The 21214-nt window shown below is 33.3% G+C and overlaps 4 protein-coding genes across 5 annotated transcripts; 3 read left to right on the forward strand and 1 right to left on the reverse strand.

Annotated features, from left to right (window-relative positions):
• Window positions 1-348: 348 nt before the first annotated feature.
• LOC110599818 (serine/threonine-protein kinase RIO1) lies at window positions 349-6280 on the forward strand. Its single transcript, XM_043950396.1, has 10 exons — window positions 349-399; window positions 2101-2373; window positions 2533-2658; window positions 3106-3198; window positions 3340-3419; window positions 4017-4130; window positions 4840-4913; window positions 5341-5453; window positions 5558-5628; window positions 5708-6280. The coding sequence occupies exons 1-10, from the start codon at window positions 349-351 to the stop codon at window positions 6045-6047; spliced, it is 1335 nt and encodes a 444-aa protein (XP_043806331.1). The 3' UTR covers window positions 6048-6280.
• Window positions 6281-6713: 433 nt separating this feature from the next.
• Window positions 6714-10185, reverse strand: LOC110600344 (snurportin-1). Its single transcript, XM_021737180.2, has 7 exons — window positions 9711-10185; window positions 9452-9638; window positions 9097-9347; window positions 8145-8259; window positions 7935-8027; window positions 7674-7817; window positions 6714-7171 (listed from the first exon to the last, which is right to left on the reverse strand). The coding sequence occupies exons 1-7, from the start codon at window positions 10082-10084 to the stop codon at window positions 7055-7057; spliced, it is 1281 nt and encodes a 426-aa protein (XP_021592872.1). The 5' UTR covers window positions 10085-10185; the 3' UTR covers window positions 6714-7054.
• Window positions 10186-12226: 2041 nt separating this feature from the next.
• On the forward strand, window positions 12227-14182 carry LOC110630803. The gene is made up of 5 exons (XM_021778389.2): window positions 12227-12658; window positions 13087-13257; window positions 13342-13434; window positions 13577-13696; window positions 13795-14182. The coding sequence occupies exons 1-5, from the start codon at window positions 12485-12487 to the stop codon at window positions 13843-13845; spliced, it is 609 nt and encodes a 202-aa protein (XP_021634081.1). The 5' UTR covers window positions 12227-12484; the 3' UTR covers window positions 13846-14182.
• A 2495-nt stretch (window positions 14183-16677) lies between these two features.
• LOC110630815 lies at window positions 16678-19892 on the forward strand. Of its 2 annotated transcripts, none has more exons than XM_043950052.1 (6): window positions 16678-16981; window positions 18035-18080; window positions 18245-18413; window positions 18657-18727; window positions 19299-19402; window positions 19561-19892. In XM_043950052.1, the coding sequence occupies exons 1-6, from the start codon at window positions 16862-16864 to the stop codon at window positions 19597-19599; spliced, it is 549 nt and encodes a 182-aa protein (XP_043805987.1). In that variant the 5' UTR covers window positions 16678-16861; the 3' UTR covers window positions 19600-19892. The 2 variants fall into 2 exon arrangements, with proteins under 2 accessions (XP_043805987.1, XP_021634100.1); XM_021778408.2 differs by having other exon boundaries at window positions 16687-16981; window positions 18245-18371.
• The last annotated feature ends 1322 nt before the right edge of the window (window positions 19893-21214 follow it).

Raw genomic sequence — 21214 nt, forward strand, 5'->3', positions numbered from 1 at the left:
TAGTCATTTCATGAAATAATAACATATAATAATAAAAAATTATTTGGTAAAAGTGTCGACAGATTGCAATGAAAATAAGAATAAATTAAAGGAGGGGTAAAAATATAAGCAGGTCAGAAACATGTGTACGTGATGCATGATGAAGCACGATTAAAATAAGGACTTTCTAATCCTCAATTTGTCGTGGTATGAGGAGCTGTATTGTATGTGGACTTTCAACATGTAGATATTATCGCGATCTGAAGAGGGACAGCCATGCGATTTACTTGGTGGACCCACAAGTAGAAACAAGATTCCCCAATTAAAAAGGATAGACAAGTTAATTAAATATAGAAATAAGATAACCCAATGGCTTTTCTAGAAATGACTAAGAAAATGAAAGATGCGACGTATTTAAGGGTAGGCCCACAAGTAGAAGAAGTCCAGGCGGCCCAATCGATACGCTCAGATCCGGGAAAATAAAAAGGCTTCTGGTTGTTTCAACGGACACCAACAAAAGGGCATCCGTATTTATCCCGTAAGATTGTGAATATCTAATAGCTCTCTTCGCCAATAACTTTTCATACAAATTTTAGTGTTTTGTTTGGTAAAAGTATTATTATTTAAAGCTTAAATGAATGAATGATAAAAACTTATTTTCTTGAAAGTTTATTTTAATAGAATACATTTTTAATAAGTTATTTCGTACAAGATAAATGGAGCAATAATTAATTAATCAAAATAATATATATTTTTTATTTTACAATTATTTCGTGCAAGATAAATGGAGCAATAACTATTTCGTGCAAGTTGTTATTTGTATAGAAAAGATTTTTAGATCAGTCAAATAGACTGGAAAAATTAATTGAATTGAATTAATTTAAAATTTTAATTTGATTTTTTATTTATTTCAGTCTGATTTAATTTTTAATTTTAAAATTTTTTATAATTTTAGTTCGATTCGATTTTAATCATAAAAAAATTAAAAAAATTAAATTGAATCAATTATAGATAATAGTATATTATTTTTACTAATATAAATAGATTAAATAAAATTAAAATATTTTAATTAAATTTTAAAATATTAAAAATAAAGTGTAAAAAATAAAAAATTTATTAAAAATTTAAATTAATCAAATCAAATCGAACTGAATCAAATTAGTTTAATTGAATTTAATTTTTAATTAAAATCGATTTAGTTTAATTTTTATAAATACTAAAATTTTAATTTTTAATTTATTTAATTCGATTTGATTTTAAATCAAACCGATCGAATAATTAACCCCCATAGTACTATTATATCGTTTATGACTTGTTTTAAAAAATTAAATTCATTGAATGCATAACAAGTTAATGCATATTATCTATTATAATTTTTTAAATTATTTTTGATAATTTAATTTCCAATTTTTATTTTAAGTTTGACTTCCAACAAATTACAAATATAAAATATTATATGATACGTAACTAATTGTATTGTGTCATAAATTACGGATAACTATTTATATTATATTTATGATATGATTCATTAACCATGCCACATATCCATTCACAATTCATCAATCTATTTTAATAAAATATAAGTTATTTTTTTATGCATTATATGACATTTATTTCTTATTAAAAATATATACTATTTTATTCATACAAAATTATATCTATTGTTTAAGTGGATGAATATGCATGATTTATGGTATTTCTTCATTTAATTTTATGGCTAAACTTTGTTACAAATTAAAATATGTTTCAATCTATATGACCAATTTACCTTTATAATAACTATTTATTTTAACTAATTAAACTAACATCTCCAACCTAACAATTATAAATATTTAATAATATTAAATATTTAAAAAAAAAATTAAATAGTTTTTTTGAATTAGAATAAATATAAAATAATATTAAATTATTTAAAATGAAAAATTAGTGATTAAATTATATAAAAAAATAAATGAGAGTATTTAAATAATTTAATTATTATTTAGAACAATGAAATAATGGTTATAGAACCATGATATAATCTTGACAAACATTGTACAACACAGTATATCATGAGAAATATCCTCCAAACAGGGCGTTAGTAATCGGTGATTACAGTACACGAAAAAGTCGATCAAATAGTGTTTACCACCGGCGAATGAAGACCGAGAAGATGGTGAAGGAGAAGAGAAAGAGTTGTCTTGGTCGTCGAGCTCTGAAATTGGAGATGCGTTGAATTGGTTGGACTCAAAAGACGATGAGGAAGCTGTAGATGGAATCATTGCTCTCAACTCCAGACGTGCAAATGCTCATGGTGGCGTACACTCTCGTCCTAATTCCTCCACTCTGCAACCTCTTTCCAATCGCAACCAGAAGTTCTCTCATCACATTCGTGCTTCGCCTTTGGATGTGTCAGTATCTCTCCTTAAAGTTGCTAATTGTTGGCTCTTTACGGAACATTCGTATTATGCATATATTTGGCTTAGCTAATGCTTTAACCTTTGTTGAAATCATAAAAAGTTATATTGTGTGTGCATATTTCATCTGGAAATTGTTCAATTGATGGTGCAAGAGTGGGACGGGAGGTTGAACTTTGGCATGTCTAATTCTGTGACAACTGCAATTCGTGAAAGTGTTCGAGACATGGCCATTGGGAAAACTAGAACTACTGGGAAAGCAGATCGTGCAACAGTGGAGCAGGTGAAGATCAGTTGAAGCTCCCTGTGGCTTCGTCCTTTATTACCTACCATTTTTTTAAGCAAGAAAGTGGCAATTACATGTAGATAAATTTATGTGCTTAACTTAGGTTTATGTGTGCCCAGGTTTCTGTTAAAATACAATTTGATTAAATGTCGTATCATGTTCTGTGCGCTAACGTTGCTGGCCTGAAGTATATTGAGTTGACATTGTGCAAGTGTTCATGTGGAACGTATAGGGGGGCTATCTTCTTGTTTTCTTACCTGAGAATTAATTCATTTTTATATAATTGCAGTAATCTTATAAGTTTATTTGTCTTGATATAGGTTTCGCATTGGCTGTCATTGTGCCTCTATGTTCTTATACTTTATTGATCTCATAATTTAATGATATAATTCTCTAGATGATTTTTTTTTCTCCTGGAAATATATTATATTTTGTTGTTTCTAGGCCATTGATCCTAGAACTCCCATGGTTCTGTTCAAAATGCTGAATGGGGGTGTATTTCATGACATTAATGGCTGCATTTCGACTGGAAAAGAGGTATTTGAAGACCACTTTGGTAGTTGGAAATCCATTATGCTTTATTGGTATGATTATATTATGCTTCAATAATGTGCTATGGATTCACCAACTCAACATGTATGAAGTATCTGATATTTGAACTTTTCTTTTGATTAACAGGCAAACGTGTACCATGCAACAAAATCTGATGGTCAGGAACTTGCTATCAAAGTGTACAAAACTTCATTTTTGGTTTTTAAGTCGAATGGTGTTCTAACTTATTGAGGGGGAAAAAGGACTGTAATGTAAAGGTTTTTGTTTGGAGATATTGGCATTCAGTACTACAGCAGTAACAAAGTAGGAAATCCATACTGTTGTGTGACCAAGACACTGGTGTTTAGCTTCCACTTTTTCCTTCCTTTGTCTTTTTGATAAGATAAATGACTATCACAATGTTGGTATAGATTCTGTTATGAAGTTATGATGCTGGATTTTGTGCCATGGATAGTTTTATTGGTTATCCTTTTGTGTTCCCCTCTTTGTTGTCTTTCAATTCATCCTTTTTGTTTGACTTCTAATTTTACGATGTTAACTTAGAATTAGGTTCCATCTTTTTTAGAATATATTGCTATCACAAAGTGAGTTCCATGATTGAGAATGAAGATGTTGATATTGTACCACTATCATTCTATGAGGGAGTTGATGCTGGATATTATTCCATAGTTAAATTTACTGGTTGTGCTTGTGAACTTCCCTAGTTTTCTTTTTTCATAAAAATTAATTTTAGTTAGTAGAATATGCTATACTCCATATACTCTTTTTCACTCAATTCATTTTGTTACTTCTAAAAACTTTAGGGACCGAGATAGGTATGTACAAGGTGACTATCATTTTAGATGTGGATACTGTAAGCAGAATCCCAGGAAAATGTTAATGACATGGGCTGAAAAGGAAATAAGGAAGCTTATGAGGTAAGATATTTAACTTTTACATGGCATCATTTACCTGCAGATTTTTCATTGCAATACAATGCCTTAATTAGTCTCCTTCAAATCATCCTACTTGACTATTTTGCATATTATACATGGACGGAGAAATGAATTTTTTAGGTTATTAATTGGAGGTTGGTATTGATGACCGCCTGACCTCACCACCCCTGGACAAGGCCGGACCCTAGAAGACAGCGCTGGCCCAAAGCCTATGAAGCCTTCTTTGAGAGGCCGGTCCTGCCCCTTCGGCCATGACCCAGACACGCGGGGCAAGCCAGGTCGCCCGCGAGCCTAAGTACAGTAAGAAGAAGTCCAGCCCGGTGATGTGACATGAGGAAGGACAACAGGCCCAGTCACTTCGCAGCTCTGCCCGCATGCACGCCGGGGGAATTAAATAGCCGCCTGACGTGGAGAGGAGTTCTGACACATTCGTACGTACGGATCTGAATCACAGTGACAGGTGGCACTGTAGCAGAGAGGCTGTTAGGTGTCACTAGCGGACAAATGGAAAGGAATAAAAGGAGAGAAACATCTTTCTCTCTATCTAAGCTTACGATCGCACTGTAAACCCTATTATTTGGATCTCAGAACATCAGGTGCTATTCTTTGAATTGATTAATTCATGCAACTAGGTACAATTTTTTTTTCAATGTGATATTATGTGATTTATCTTTTAAATCACGAGTTCCAGGTTAAAGGCAGCTGGAATTAGGTGTCCAACTCCTTATCTTTTGAGACTTCATGTTCTGGTCATGGAATTCATAGGTATCGTGCACTGTTTTGTGTGCTTGTGATAGTAGTCTTTTTACTTGTTCATTGGTATGGAAAAAATTAGCTATAAAGATGTTTTAGGGTATTATATAGGAGAAATGCAATTTCATTAACATATCACAGCCATCTTACAACAAGCCTCTATTTCTTCTCTTTTTGCCATTTTTCAAATTATGTGGCCTTGTGGAGTTGGTACTTGGCACAAGTATCCTCCTTTCAACTATTTGCCCTTTAGCTCTTCTTGTTGCTTTAAGTATATATTAAAGGCAATGATCTCAAGTTATCTTATATCTCTTCTTCTGTTTCCTCTCTCTCTTTCTCTCCCACCCATCCTGCCTTCCCCGCCACCATTTCTATGTACAATGAGGATTTTAGAGTTTGTTAGACTATTGACCTATTCTTTTGATTGATATTGTTATAGGAAAGGCTGGTTGGGCTGCACCTCGCTTTAAGGATGCTGCCTTATCTTTGGTTAAGTTACGTGAAGGTCATGTGGAGGTCTGTCTAGACATTTTTAGTAATTCATTTATTTTTGTTTAATTTAATTAAAGCAACTATGTAATTTGTAATTAGTACTTAGTAGTGTGGATGTTGTAGAAACTTAGTTGTCAAGTTGAATCTTCTGATACATATTTTAGCCTTTGGGATTTATAATTTGGGTTGATCAGGCTGGAGGGTTTAACAGGGGATTTCTATTGGAAATGATATGGTAACAGTTGTGCTTCTATTAGAATGTTATTTGGAGAAAAGAAGAAAGAGTTTAACAGTTTCTTTATTTAATATTTTAATTACGATTTTTTGGTCTTAGATTGTATTCATGCTCCTGTAAGTTTTTCTCAAGGACATATGGTTGTGATTATGTTTTTACATTTTGCTTTTAGAAATGAGTTGATCAATCATGGGTGGAATGTAGGATTTTTTTTCAAGAAACGTAATATAGCTGTCTTGACAATTCGAGAACTATTTGACTTCATAGTTGATCCAACCATTTCTGATGCTTCTATTGATAGTTACTCGGAAGAGGTTTGCAATCTTGCTTGTGCTTCAGAGTTCGCTACGTTATTTAATGAGATCTCTCTTTTGAATTATGGTATAAAGAATGAGTTTTTGTTTCTCTCCATGATTTAAGTAAAAGTTAACTTGAAGGTGCACGAGTGTATTGTATAATACATTCTAAAACCAGTCACTGCAGAAGCCATTGGCAAGGTTTTGTTTTCACCGCCTCTTGTTTCAACGTCTGTTCAGTTTTTCACTAGTTGCTTTTCTAACTTTTCCACTAGTTTCTTTTCCAACTATTCATTTTGCGGCCTCATTGATTACCTCGAGCGATCAAAATCCTCACCTTTGGAGAGAGTGAGTTTTTTTCAAAAAAAAAAAAAAAAAAAAAAAAAAAAGGCTCGCGTTAGAATGTTCTTCATACTATAGATCCTAATATGTGATTTTAGGATTGGAGAAGACGAAGGGCAAACTATAATTTACTCTTTCCGTGTAATACAGATAAATTTACTTTATTTTATTTTCATCTTAATTTTTTTAAAATTTATAAAGGATAATTGAATAAAAAAAAAACTAGGTAGTTATATTTAGTGGGTAAAAACAAAAAGAAAAACTATATCATGGTCTAACATTGTTTTAACTCGTGACAAAAGAACTTGCAGTAATTTCAGTTTTTAGCAAAGTGGGTATTACCAAGGTTGAGACCATGTTTTCCAGTACTCGTATGGGATGGGTAATATCATATCTATTGGTTCTTACGCGTGGAGTAGAATGTATTCATTTATTGTCAACAAAAAAAAAATAAAAGCAGAATGTCTTCCTTGAAATCACTTCCATATCCTGTACAAGAGCGTCATAACATATTACCAACATTCAAAAGTTCCAACTGATGGTTTGAAATGTACGCTGATCTGTGGAAACAGCCAAGGGAGAAGCTTTTATATGCATGAAACCCAACCAAGAATAAAACTCAAATAGACACAACATGTCAATTACGTGGCATTTTTCTGCATCATCTGTCAATGAATGCGGCACTGTGAACTTGTGATAACCCAAGAGCTGCAAGGCTGGGATCTGCTTCGCCGACCTATTTTAGGTCTTTCACCTTTTCAATCAGAACCACGGGGAAACAAACACCATCAACCACTCATCTCAGTGTCACAAGGTTTGCCTTGTTGATCATCTAATGAGCAAATAGATGCTACCAGATCATCAATTTTTAAAGGGGAATGCCGAACAGTGTGCTGAAACATAATCTGCAAGTGTTTTTCAGGACATTAACGTCAAGCAAGCCAGTAAATACTGTCACCACAAAATGGTAAGCAAAAAAATTACATGTGAACACACAAAAATTTACATGTGAACACACAAAAATAGCTAATTGCAAACACACAAAAATAGCTAATTGCACATTGACAAAACATTGATCTTTATTCCAAGAGCAGTGAAACTAATCACTATACGAAGCAATGGTAAAACTAAACACAGAAGAAAAGGCAATGGTGAAACTAAACCTAGATCTCTACTTTTGTCATTTTGTTTTAATCATGCAACATTTAGCAGGCAAAATGAGAGAGAATATATTAATGAGAAAGCATGCCCAGGAATCCAACGGCATACCAAGAATTGAACAAACACCAGTTCTTTCCTTTATTCATAGACTATCAAGGCTCTAGCATCTATTACACACAGTAGAATCATTACCTAAGATCAGTACAGAATTCATTATGAAGTATAGAGTGTACATATCCTACTAACCTTAGAGTAACTATCTGCAAAAGCACGTGCCCTATTAACCTTGCCAAGATAATGTAAGTCCACCTTCTCAAGTTTTCCATCCACAAAACTCAAACCTCCATCACTAACAGTGAAACGTAAAAGATTTCCTGAATGCAGCCCTGTCTAAAGAGTTGGAAAGAATAATGTTTGAAATAATATAGAGAGAGGAACCAAAGCAAGCTAAATTATACAAAACCATAGATGAAACTGATTATATATATATATATATATATATCAAACCTTTTGAATAAAATCCAAGTCTAAGCAGCCAAAAACCACAGAAGGATCATCAGATGTAACCAATTGTCCATCATCTTGTAGCTCCAAAACTACCTAGTCATGGCAACAAGCAATCTTAAGACCAACAAAGCAAAAGGGGGAAGAAAGGAGAGAAAGAGGGGTGGGGGAGGGGGAGGGGATGCTAGGTTTAAGAAAAGCTCCTGCAAGTACCTGTTGTTGGCTTGGAACCTGCCCTTTACTGTCTGTGTCAATAACATACTGGCTACAGTTCTCATCTTTCCAGACTAATGCTAGAGGTGTATTTCCTGTTTGATAGTGTGCATGCCTGACAGAGAATCAGCGTGATGTAGATGAACAGGTCAGCAATTGTTACTCTAAAGAAATTTCGGTATTACAAATAAATACAAGATGTATTAAACCCATTTAACAGGACAACTAAATCACAGATATTGCTTACATGAGCACCATTCCGGAAAGTACCTAGCTAAAGGAATGCATACACCTAGAACATACTATTTGATGTGACACTCTTTATTACCTAAACATTTTAGATAGGATAGTACTTCCTTCCCAAATAAAAGGTGCCAGATAGCTTTTAAAGAAACACACATAAAAAGCACCTATCATCCTCTCTAATTTTCGTATGAGAACTATGCTTGGCAATCTCTCATAGAGAATATGTCCATCTCGATTGAACATAACGTCATGATACCTCCTGATGGAAGCATAAATTAGCTAATTAATTACCAATAAACATTGGTGAGACAACAATGGAAAGATCTCTGAATCCTACACTAGTTAATATGATTAAAAGCTTATGTAATTTGAAAATAACGTATGAATCTTTAAGTCTAACCTAGGAACTATTCCTTAAGGGGAGTACAGAACTGAAAGCCAAAAGATTGGCACCTGCTGGCCTTGGAGCAGGTGTCACCCTTAAAATACTGGCAAGCAGCTCACCCCACATCAAGCCACATACAAAGAAGTCCACTGCATTTGAACCTGCAATCTAGAAACACAACTCTTCATTTCTTCAACCTGGCAGTCTTCTAAACTTAAAATTTGGTGCGAAGAAGTAACAATACATGACCTTGAGCATATTTCAGCCAAAAGTAACAAGAGAAGGAACAAGAAAACTATAATTTAAGACAAAAGGACTTACTTGTTATAGAACAATAAACCATCCTTAACATAAGGCACTGCTCCTGTATACGCAGACCATAAACCACTCTGGTCACAATTGTAAATGGGAACTGTACTGAATCTGTATTTATGGTAAAAAGAAGGAGGATTACAAGCCCCGGTCTCACCAAGCTTCGAGTTCAACCAAAAAAACCTGAACTCAGCGGTGCAGTCATAAAGAGAGTAACCCCGCCAGCAAACCATGTCTATCACATAGTACGTTTGGTCCCGCTTCAACCCAATATAACAAACCAAAAACAACAAGAGTAATTAATTAATTACTACTAAAGAAGTGAAAAATACAGAATCTATGATATATGATAATAATTGTGTACCTCATGGAATATGCAGTCCAGTATAGAGTAAGATTGAGAAGGCCCCGATGCATCTCTAATCTTAGCGCCATTTGGTAAAGCAGATGGGAAACGATGCAAGATGGAGCCATTCCTTTGCCGACTAACTGTGGTTCCATTAGAAGAGACAACGAAGCATCGTTTGCCAGCTGGCCTCGCGAATACATACCTACAGCAAGTAGTCGCTGTTCAGAGTCGATCTACGTGAGAAAAATAGGAGAGAATGAGAGAGAAAACCGACCAGTCTTGCGCCAAGCAGTCGGGGATATCGATCATCCACTCCGGAAGCATAAGCTGCCTCGCGAACCACTTGCGAGCCTCCGCTCCTTTGAGCTTCGACGCATGACGGACATCCAGATCTTTTGACGAAGCTCCGGATTCTTCTTGATCAGGTAGAAAATCGACTAGCGATTCGGGTTCGAGTTCGATGTCCGGCTCCTGTTCGGGTTCAGTGCTTTGGGATTGGAAAGAGAGGACGGTGGAGGCTAAGCAACGAGCTTGTAGTTGAGCGTCGCGGCGGCTCTGAGCTTGCCGCTGCAGCGTCAGATCCCTCCGTCTCTGCTGATCGGAGATCGCGGCTCTCTTAAACGGGCGGCGGACATCGTGCGGTGCCATTTGCTTATCCTGTGCCTGAGAAAACGGCCCTCTTCCCCTAGAAATTTATTCCTGGCTGTCTCAACGGGTTGTTTCAAAACTTCTCCCAGGGGTTCTTTTTTATTATAATTATTATTATTAGTCCCCAACCCATAAAATGTACTTATTCTTTACCATTATTTCTTTTAATAAATATGTTTTTATTTAATACGTATTAAAAATTAAATTTTATTAATTTTAAAAATAAATTAATGTTAAAATAATATTACTGAAAAAATATTAAGAAAAATAATATAAAATTTATTAATTTTAATTATATTAATTATATTTTTTAATCGTATATTTTTAAAAATATATATATTATTATTGTATATAATTTATTGTAAAATTAATTTTATACATCAATTAAAACTATATTTATTAGAAAGTAAGAAAGATGAATAAAATTATTTAAGATGTATACGATCACTTGTAAGTATATTTAAATAAATATAAAAAATATTATATTTTATTCTTTTAATTTTCAAGAGCTTTCATATTTTTTAAATGTAAAATTTCTTACGCTTTAATTTAGAGCGCAAATATGATAAAATGGAATAGTTTCTCAAATTACATTACTCTTTTGTGTAATTCCATCGTTTTGTTTTTTACTGGACATGCCATATTTTTTTTTATTTTAATACATTTACACTGTCTTTTTTTAATTTTTTTAACAATTCACTGAATAGTCATCGACGAATAGCTATGTAACATATAACTCACTTTTAACCATTTTAATCTCAGCTAATCATGGAGCAACCAACGGAACCAACAAACTCCGGTGTCGAATTACTCTCCAACAGCAAAAACAATCCTCCAAACTCATCTCAAAATAAACAATCAAAGAAAATTCGAAAAGAATTTAACCAAATATAAATAAAAATCGTACAGATCAAGAACAACAAGTTCTTACATCCAAAAGCAGAGGAGCCAACTGCTGGAGCTCCACACCGATCAATGGTTGAAATTTTCTCAGCTTCTCCTCTTCTCTTCTTCTCTCCTCTCTCTGCCTTAAATCTAGAGTCCCAGAAAATGGAGATTGTTAATCTGTTGGCTTTTACAAATACTGCCTTACTCTTTTATTAATTAGTATGCACCACTCCATCATAATAATGTGTCAAACTCGTCGTCCATAGATAATATAATCACCATAACCATCAAGTATAGAGGAGCTACAACGACTGGATCCATCGAACAACGTTATTAGCGTGATCGTTGTCAGCATGGCCTTAGAGAGGTTCTTTGTAGACTGCCTACCGCTCGCAGGGAAATCACAAAGAGATCACCATGAAAACGAGAGCTTGATGATTGGGATTTTGCTGATGGATGCGATGGTCATGTATACGTGGTCCTTGGATCCTTGATTGGAATATTTGATGCCTGTGTGTCAGCTGTGTTACTGTGAATCATTGATTGGAATTTTAGCCAATGAATTCTTCTTGAGTTTCGAAAATTAAGAATCATCCTTTTTTTTTTTTGTCAATATAGATTGCTGATTCTGTTTATGGTTTCCTGTTGAATTTTGTGATTAAAATTGGAATAGAAAATATTTAGATAATATTTTTTTTATTATTGATTATATATGTAATGTATTGATTTCTCATTCTTTAAATTTATTTTCAATGAGGAATTCTTCATATATAACAAAAGGGATTGGAACCGAAGAGATATTTGCACACTAATTTTATTAAGCGTGTTAAAAAGTTGTACAATTTTGTTTCTCACGTGGGAATGAATTAAAGAAGTGTCAACGATGTAAAAAAAAATGTTTTTTTAGGAAAAAAAATACTATACTTTTTCATATAAAATTTGCTTGATTAATTGATAATTAATTCAAATATTATAATATTAGAATGAAGAATAAAATTGAGAAAAAAAATGGCAAAGCAATAAAATCGAGAAAACAAGTTGCAGTAAAATATTAAAATTAATTTAAGACAATTTGAATTTTTATCAGGATGAAAATCACTGGACAAACATATATTATTTGCGGGGAAAAATGGATGTTAATTTTATTTTAAAATTTTTTTAATATTTAATTAAAATAAACATATTAAATCACATATATTTTCCTTAATCTCCAAACTCGTGGCCCTAAAACAGAAAAACGTTTGAGCAACTTATGCGGCATGCCTTGACGCTTAACACGAGCGAAAACAAAGAGTTAGGCGGGGGCAGGCGGGCAGCCTCTAGGCAGGAACGACGTCGCGCCTCTATCCTTCTCCTCCACCATTAGAAAGGGAGGCAGACTGTGAAGATTGAAACAGTGCCAAGAAATGCACTAGTTCCTTGAATTGCTGCAAAGTTAGGGCGGTAGAGAACTTCAATTTCTTCCAGTAGATACTGTATTCGAATTGATGAAGGAGCTGATTAGGACTGTAGATGGAGCATGCATTTTGGGGTCATTTGCCGTTATTGGTCAGAGCAAACTCCAAGGAATCGGTGGAGTACATACTTCAAGCTCTCTGGAGAACCCGAAAGACCGGTCTCGATGCTGCTGACCGTCAGGTCATATGCGACATGCTCAACATTCAAAACGACTCCGACCTCGATCCTGTATCTATTCACTTTCCCATCTAATAAATTATAAATCTTTTGCTGATTACTTAATTTTTTGGGTGCGATTAAGTACTGAAACAAGTTCATCGGCCTTGCTCCCTTGATTGCTGAAAGATTTCATTTTTTTTTTTTGGAAGTGAGCGGCTGTTTTATTGGAATCAATCTGTTATGTTTCTGTTGGCGTAATTTGGGTTTTCATTTGTATTTCATTCTCTTTCCTTCTTATGCTTTAAAGTTTAACCTTTTGTGATTTTATTCTCAAAATTAATTGTTTTGTATATTTTCGTGATAGTTTTAAGTCTTCCGCTTCTGGTCATTAATGTTCTTATTTAGGCATCATCCATGAGCAGCTTCTAATGGTTTCTCCTCTGGTCAATCAACTGCTAAACTTTTTTTTTTCTTTTTTACACTTCTGCGCTTTGTAGCTATTGGTATGTCTCCGGATGTTGATCAGAAGGTGTGTTTATGAGAATATAAGCAAGGATGAGATTCAAAAGCTATTTCCCAAAGAGGTTCTTCCTGAACTGCAAAGGCTATTAACAATTTTGTTGCAGAAGTTTCAGAGAGAATGGCAGGAAGACGTATTCAAAGATCAGGTCTAACATTATATTATTTAGTACAGAACCAAATTTATCTTGATTAAGAATCTGGAATTCTAATCTCAAATAATTTCTATTCAGGTTATTTTGCCCCGCTTGAAGACAATGACGTGGAATATGGCTAATCAGGACACAGCTGAAGTGACTGAACCCATGGCTGTTATAAATTTGAAGGTATCTTTAAGAATTGCTTCTATTTTGGAACAAGTTTGTAGCTTAGCTTGACATGAATTGTGGATTCTCAAGTCAAACGTCGCTTGCAAAATAATGGCGGTGTGATTTGTATGCATGGATTTAAGCAATTGCACTTTTGCAGCTCCAAAATGATGTACCATCTCACTCGGGAGAATTGGAAGTAAAGTTTCAATTAACTAAAGATACTCTAGAAACAATGGTAAAGTCCATGTACTGCATAAGAGACCAGCTGTCTGACATGGTAAGTACTGTGCATGCATTTTTTTTCTTCTATATTACTGGGTGTAAATTTGTTTAGCTTAGTTGTTTGTCTTTGTCAACTTCTTGTCTGCTTGGCAGGATGTTGCATCAAATAGGAGGCATTTATCCCAGGAAACCAACACAGTCTAGTTTTTTGTAAGCTTCTATGTAATGGGATAGCTTGGACTTGGAAACTATTTTGCTACAGGAAATTACTTGGCCTGCTGTTCTACAGATTGAAATTAGCTGGGTTACAGAAATATGTAAACATTTTGTTTTCCAATTGTTTCGCTGTTGGAGGCACAACATCCTGACTGCAAGTGTCAAGGTTTTATTCGTAATATGAAGGTACAATTTGATTGGTAAAATTTTGTATATTATTTTCTCATATGTGATATTCCTGCACTTTAATTGGTGTGACTCTCACGGAGATTTAGATTGTTGTGAATCAAATAAACACTCTCAAAGCTAAATGCTTTTTCCCTAATATATCTAACTACTATACATACATTTGATATATGGATGATCTAGATGAAAGCTTGGTTAAATTGGGTTTGATTGGCTGGTCAAACCTCATATGCTGCTATGAAAAGTCATTACTATTTCTTTTTTGAAGGAAAAAAAGTCATTACTAATTGTGAGCTTAAGTTATATGAATCTCGTCTTTATTTAGAGTTGGGGAGTCAAATTAGAGGATGCTATAAAACTCATATGAGAGTATATATTTGAAATGGATTGCCAATGCATAGGAAATGTGGTATACCAAAACCAACAGAGAGGAAAAGGGAGAATTGATGTGAGGAAGTATAGGCACCATTTGGCAACGCTTTCTATGAAAATTTCAGGGTTTTTTATTTTCATGTAAAGCTCAAAGAAACATATTTGGTGCTGTTATAATGATTGTTGGTAGTATGTGAGCGCGGTAAGGAAAAAGATGATTGGAAGAAACAATTGACTGCTGTTAAGTAAGGAAAAAGATGGTTACATTCGATGTCCCAGCAGTGTACAAAACCATTTTGTATCTGAAGGCACATCCTGTATGCATGCCATATTAGAGAAATCAGTGTCTCTATAAGCAACTTAATGCAGTCTTTCATAGATTTATTACCATTGTTTTGGTAAATTATGCAAAACATAGACTAGGGATTTCAATGCTCTTATGTGTTGTTATCATTGCTTGAATAGTTGCAGATCAAGTGAAATGGGGGTTGCTTTCCAAGAAAGCTTAGATTATTTAATCTGAATCCACTAATAACCAGTGCATGTTCTGTATTTCTTCTGATGATATACTGAAGAACAAAGGAGGTGCAAAGGGAATGACGAAAATTCACACAAGCATACAGTGAGATTTCGTAAACTTCTGTGTTCCTGCTGCAGTCTTAATCCCATCTTATATTAGATTAGTGAAGGATTTGATAATGCTGGTGATGTAACTCTTCTTCTTCCATCACTGGTGATTGATGGGGCAAAAGCGGCACCTTCAATTCTCAAATATGCAAGTACAAGATTTCAGGTTCCTCGGAGGAGGGATAGGAGAGCATAGTATAAGAAAAATATTTATAACTACCATGAGACAGCATCGACTACTAATTATTGATCATTACAAATAATAATCCAGTTTTAGGTGAATTTTTTATTATTCTTAACAATTCAAATTTTAGATTACAAGCTCTATGTTATAATCTTCATACAAAATTGAGGAGTTTAGCTTTTATTTCACACTTGTATTTATTACTTTTATCTATCAAATATTTTAATTTTAATTGTGATTTAATAAGTATTTAAATTTTTAAAAAACATTATCTTTAAACATAATTTTATTAAATTTTTTATTTTATAGTTGTATTTAAAAGAAATTTTTTAAATTTATGTAAATCTGTGTTTAAAAGTAATTTTTTAAATTTATAGTTTTAAGTGTGTGTTTAAAATAAATACATTTTTTTAAATTTAAATGTTTAAAAGTAATTTTTTTTAATTTAAAATTGAGATGGTAAGTGAAAATATTAATATTAAAATATAAATGTATAAATATATATGTTTCCATATTTTAATTGCATACGGCGGCTTTCACACACATGGCCAAATTTCATCCTCCATAATAGATGAGAGAATAAAAGGTAATTACTGTTATATTTATTTTTATAATAAGAATTTATTATAAGTTAAAAATGAAAAATAACGAACATATTCAAAATAACATTTTCTATCATTAAGTTGAATGACAATTCCATTACATTGCTATTCATGTATCATTATATATATATATATATATATATATATATAAAAGTTGAATCTTGTTTTAATATTTATTAGTATGTTATTTTAATATTTGAAATAAATACCAACAAATTTTTGTTATTTTACACTTTTAGGTGATCGATGAGTAATTAGAGCTAAATTTACAAGAAATTTCACACAATATTCATGTCAATAACTAATTACTTTATAATGACCATCTGATTTCATCGTTTCAGAATGAGACCGGATTCAAGAAGACGGTATTGGCTCAAAGTCCATAAAACTCAATCGACAGACTGATCCAACACCTTCAGTCCAAATGCGGGCATGCGAAACGGACTGGATCACTCACAAACTCAAATCCAGTAGGAAGAAGTTTAGTCCGGTGGTGTAATATGAGAAACGACAGCAGATCCAGTCACTTTGCAACTCTGTCTGCATGCCAGTCGAAAAAAATTAAATGGCTGTCTGGCATAAAAAGAGTGTGACGTTTTCGTACATACGAATCTGCGTGATAAAAATAAATGATACTGTAGTAGAAAGGCGTTAGGCATAATTAGCAGACAAAAGATAAAAAATAAAAAAAAAACACTCTTATCTCCGGTCAAGTTTACACAACTATATAAATTCTATTCTCTATATCTCATAACAGTATATTGATAATTTGGTAATCGGTAATTACAAGTGACTTATTAAATTGGTATTTGATAATTTCAAATACTTGAAATAGGCATTCGAGTTTGGACTCGAGAATTATTTTTCCACCTATCTTCTAGGCAACCAAACACGGTATATCGCCCGTAGATATAGCGAAGCGGGATAGGCTATAGTACCATACTGCCAGTTTCGCTTGTCGCGCCCATTTAACTCGCACGCTTTGGTCCTCTCTCTCTCGTCTTCTATACCCCGTTAGGGTTTTGTCAGTGCAATGGAGGGTTCGTCTTCTCAGCCGTCTGATTCAAATCCAACGGCTACTGATGTTTCCAAATTCCTCTCTAACCTTCCTTCTCGAGGCTTCTTATCCTCTACGGTTCTCTCTTCAAATCCGGTGAATCTCTTGTCTTCTTCGCTGCATTCATTCTTCAATTGTTTTTTTTTTTTAAACTTTTTTTGGTGCTGTTGTAGTTTTCTTCTGATTGAGTACTTCCAGTTTCATTCCTGAGAAAAAATGGTCGAAATTTTTTATTATTGGAGGGTTGGTTCTTTTCGACTGACTTGCTTTACTGAGAATAAGACCAGTCATTTGATTCAGTTGCGGTTCGGTATTCAATAAATTAGCAATTTTTATACTTTTCCCCAAATTGTAGGTGGGGTTTATGCTTTTGGCTTTACAAATGCGCATACGTAATCTTATTTATTTATTTTACTTACCATGAAATTCCTGGAAGAAAGAGCTTAATTGATGGTATTTTTGGTTAGATTATTTTGTATGGTGAATGAAATTATTTATTTGGCATGTATCTTTTTGCCGGTTGTGCTGGTGGAAGATACTAAGAAAGCTTTATTAACGATGCCCCAGTGGTTCTATCCAGGTGATGTGAGAATGAGTATAGACGTGATAACATTGATGCCTTTGTTGTAGCGTTCTGTTGTAATGTGGTTGTTGGGTAATAAATTGTGAGGTTAGAATTTGATTTAAATTAACTTTTCCTAAATTGTATACATTTTTTGAGGAATTGAACAAGCCTATCCTCTCCAATGCATACAGTTTGCTATGGTAAACTCCAAGTTATTTGAAGAATGTGGATTTGTTATCTATGTGTTTAGAGGTTTGATTTTTTTCCCCACCTTTGATGAATCATTTCCAAAAGTCTGCATTTGTGATTGCAATTTGAAGCTTAATCATTGAATTTTATCAAGCCAGGAGTCATGACATGTCATGTTTTCATTCAGTGTTTTACATTTGATTGCAGACATGCCAATATTTCAAGCCTTGATCTTGTTATTTTCTTTTCTTAGTCTTTTTTGTGTATTTATTTTGTTTGCTTTGGTCACTCTTCTATGGTCGTTGCCTTGTTCCTTAAATTATTAGACTTCTTATTCAGTAGAATTTTCTTTCACAATGAATTATTGTTCATGTGTTTGAGAATATTTTGTGCAGGGTGGGATGCGAGTCTATATATGTGAGCACAACACATCGCCCCCAGGTCCACTTCTCTTTTCAACTTCATAACTGTTGTCTTTGGAAGAATTTCAAATCTCTCTCTCTCTCTCTCTCTCTCTCATATTGTCGTATAACTTAAAGAATGGCTCTTTATTATGGGATAATGTACTTCTAATCAGAAATGATTTCTCCTCCTTGTATATACAGAAGGCCAACAGATTAAGACTAATCAAACAAACATATTGATTAGATCACTCCAGCTTAAGAAACAAAAAGGTGAATCCAGTTCAAAGGATATGAAGGGAGTAACTGCAGCTGAGGGCTCTAGAAAGCGGTATTCCTTTTATCTTTGTTATGAAGGGATGCTTGCCATTTGGTAATAGGTTGCTTGCATATGGTTACATGTTTTTCTTGTCTGATTCAGACTGGCATGGTTTTAGCATTGCCTACTGCTTGTTCTAATTCACACACAAATATTTTTTATTTTCCCCATCCTTCTCTGTTTGTCAGCTTTTTTCTATTTCTCTGTGAACATCCTTTGTTCCCTTGCACCTTTTCCCTGATGAAAACATGATCATGTTAAATCTCTTCGACCCTTGTTACCTTTTATTGTTTCCAGCGCTCCAGAAAGGCTTCAGGATGGCAGGTCTTCATCTAAGAGAAGCAATAATCAGATTTGTTCTGAGCAAGGTGAGTGTTTGTAGTCTTTGTTTTTCGTTGGCATTGATCTCCACTTTGTACATAAGTTTATCATTTTTTTTAAAAAAATGGGTAATGGCAATAAAGATCATTCAACATCTGTTTCTGGTTCCCACCTGAAAATCAATGAATAAAATGTTTTGGCCCCTGTTAAAGTGTCCTCATGTGATGCCATTAAGATTTTGCATGCAAATTATTTGTTTCTTGTAACTTTTGTCTTTATACACCAATAGCTACTATGTATGTAAATTGTTATGTACATATTCATATCCAGCAGAACCCAAATGTCCTTGTTTTCTTTGGTATGTAAATTTGCAATGTGGCTTTCAAAATGGCAATGACATTGTAGATTAATGGAAAAGAAAGTTAAAAGCACGTCTTGGTTTAAAAATCGCACAGGAAGCAATGTGAGAGGATGGTTTTGGGTTCAATGCTATCCATTTAGAGAATCTTGTCTGCCTTAAATGTCAGCAAGTTTTTATGGAGATATTTCCTTCATTTGCAGCTCCTATTCACGTTACATGTATTGTCCTCTGAGTTTTAAATGCCTTTGGGTGTGCAGGGGGATCTGATAGCCGCCAAGCTGATAGGGAATTGTACAGTTTAACAGTAGAAAAGCTTCGTGCTCTTCTGAAGGAGCGGGGTCTTTCACCGAAAGGAAAGAAGGCAAGTGTAGAAAACTCATATGAAGTTAGACTCGACTTATTTATATTACCTAGTCATGTTCTGGCCCGCTGGGCTCATAACTCATCAGTATAGGAGCAGAGTTTCAGGTTGACTATAAATCTGCATGTCTTTTTTCTGATTTATTGCATGATCTGCAGGATGAGCTGGTTGCAAGGTTGAGAAATTTAAACGGCTAATCACTGGAGAAAGTTTCAGCAAATCTGCTTACTCACATTGTATACTTTCAGGGTAGGGATTTAGGTATTTTGTTATCTTCTATGTAACTTAGAAATGAGTCAAATGACTAAAACGAGGGGAAGAAAGTGCGCTAAAATTAGATGTTGAAAAGAATTATGATCTTTTCTCTTGTGCAGACTTTTTATTCTTTGCTGCAATTTATGCCTGTAAAATTAGAAATTTGCTGGTCATGTTACGTGGCATTTGGAATTTTGCCTGATCCAATGATAAGTATTGGTTTTTCGGGTTTGAATTTGATGACTGATGTGTCAGCAGACCATTCGGCCTTCATGTTTCGTAGATCAAATTGGCAGTATAAGGGATCCTAATTTTGGGCCTTCTATGCTGGGCTGTGGCGTCCTTTTATCGAAAACCTTTTGAGCCATTGTTTAATATTTAAAAGCTTCATGTAAAGTTGTTCCGATTTCATAAAGATGATTTTATTTTTATTTATATGTGGATTGAAAAATAGATCACCAATACAAAGTAATAGATTATGTTAAAAAGTGAAAGTAAATTTATTTTTGTAATAAATTAAAGACATTATAACTTATGAATAAGATAAACAGGGAGCTTATTCCACTTCCAATCCCATTGGAGCTTTTACCATAATTTTTTTTTTTTACATATCAGATTTTACTTTATAAATAATTATATTTGAATGATTCGGTAAAATGACTCTAATATAGTAATTAAAAAATTAAAAGAATAAATTTTCCATTTTAGATGGTCTATTTGTGATACTCGTTCTGATCTATAAAGATTTTTAATTATTTTAAAATTATTGTTAACTTTTTTTTTACTATAATAAATAAATTGATTATTATAATTTTATTTTATTTTTTTAAATATTTTAAAATATCAGTTAATATTTAATAAAATTTAATGTCTTTAATATAAATATAATTAAAAAGTCAATAAAAAATAATTTTTTTAATATATATATAAAAAATAAAGAGGATAAAAATTATGGGTCAATTGAAATGGTATCATTTAGTTATCAGTTTGCATGATATAAAATGTTATATAAACCTTTTGTAACATTATTAAATTAAGAGAGAATCAGCATAAATTTTTGAATTTTAAAAAATTTAGCGGTTTATTTTTATTTAAAATTATTTAATTAAAACATTCTTATATTTCATAAATATAAACTCTTTAATTTAGAAATTTAATAGTAATTTACTATTAAATTGAAATTTTATTATTATTATTTTTTTAAAAGGTAGAGTGAGGAGTGAATAGTTAACTCATAGGATAAACATGAAAATAAAGAGAGGATAATATATGATTCGAAATCTTGGGAATGGGGCCAGTAGGAAGAGTTGGAATATATCATTCACTGTCGTCTCCTCAGCCGTAATTTTAAAACACCACATTTTCTTTGTGTACTAACGAAGACGGGACAACTCTTCCCCAACCATGTCGGTATCTTTAACTCTTCACCCGTTAATATCCGTCTTTGCTTTCAAATGTATAACACATGTGCACAATCCAGGTGATGCTCAATTGCCCATGCCTGCTCTTTTCTTTTTTATTTTATTTTATTTTTTTCTTTGAATTTTTCGCCACTCA

The sequence above is a fragment of the Manihot esculenta genome, chromosome 14, assembly GCF_001659605.2.
Source record: "Manihot esculenta cultivar AM560-2 chromosome 14, M.esculenta_v8, whole genome shotgun sequence".
NCBI lineage: Eukaryota > Viridiplantae > Streptophyta > Magnoliopsida > Malpighiales > Euphorbiaceae > Manihot > Manihot esculenta.

Coding starts and splice junctions, on each gene's coding strand:
- LOC110630815 (XM_043950052.1), top strand. CDS start 16,862: ATGGAGGGTTCGTCTTCTCAGCCGTCTGATTCAAATCCAACGGCTACT. Junction 18,081..18,244: donor GCACAACACATCGCCCCCAG/GTCCACTTCTCT, acceptor TTGTATATACAG/AAGGCCAACAGATTAAGACT. Junction 18,414..18,656: donor GAAGGGATGCTTGCCATTTG/GTAATAGGTTGC, acceptor TATTGTTTCCAG/CGCTCCAGAAAGGCTTCAGG.
- LOC110630803 (XM_021778389.2), top strand. CDS start 12,485: ATGGAGCATGCATTTTGGGGTCATTTGCCGTTATTGGTCAGAGCAAAC. Junction 12,659..13,086: donor ACGACTCCGACCTCGATCCT/GTATCTATTCAC, acceptor TGCGCTTTGTAG/CTATTGGTATGTCTCCGGAT. Junction 13,258..13,341: donor AAGACGTATTCAAAGATCAG/GTCTAACATTAT, acceptor ATTTCTATTCAG/GTTATTTTGCCCCGCTTGAA.
- LOC110599818 (XM_043950396.1), top strand. CDS start 349: ATGGCTTTTCTAGAAATGACTAAGAAAATGAAAGATGCGACGTATTTA. Junction 2,659..3,105: donor ATCGTGCAACAGTGGAGCAG/GTGAAGATCAGT, acceptor TGTTGTTTCTAG/GCCATTGATCCTAGAACTCC. Junction 5,454..5,557: donor TTAGTAATTCATTTATTTTT/GTTTAATTTAAT, acceptor TACATATTTTAG/CCTTTGGGATTTATAATTTG.
- LOC110600344 (XM_021737180.2), bottom strand. CDS start 10,084: ATGGCACCGCACGATGTCCGCCGCCCGTTTAAGAGAGCCGCGATCTCC. Junction 8,028..8,144: donor AGGTTCCAAGCCAACAACAG/GTACTTGCAGGA, acceptor TGCCATGACTAG/GTAGTTTTGGAGCTACAAGA. Junction 7,172..7,673: donor TTGCAGATAGTTACTCTAAG/GTTAGTAGGATA, acceptor AAACACTTGCAG/ATTATGTTTCAGCACACTGT.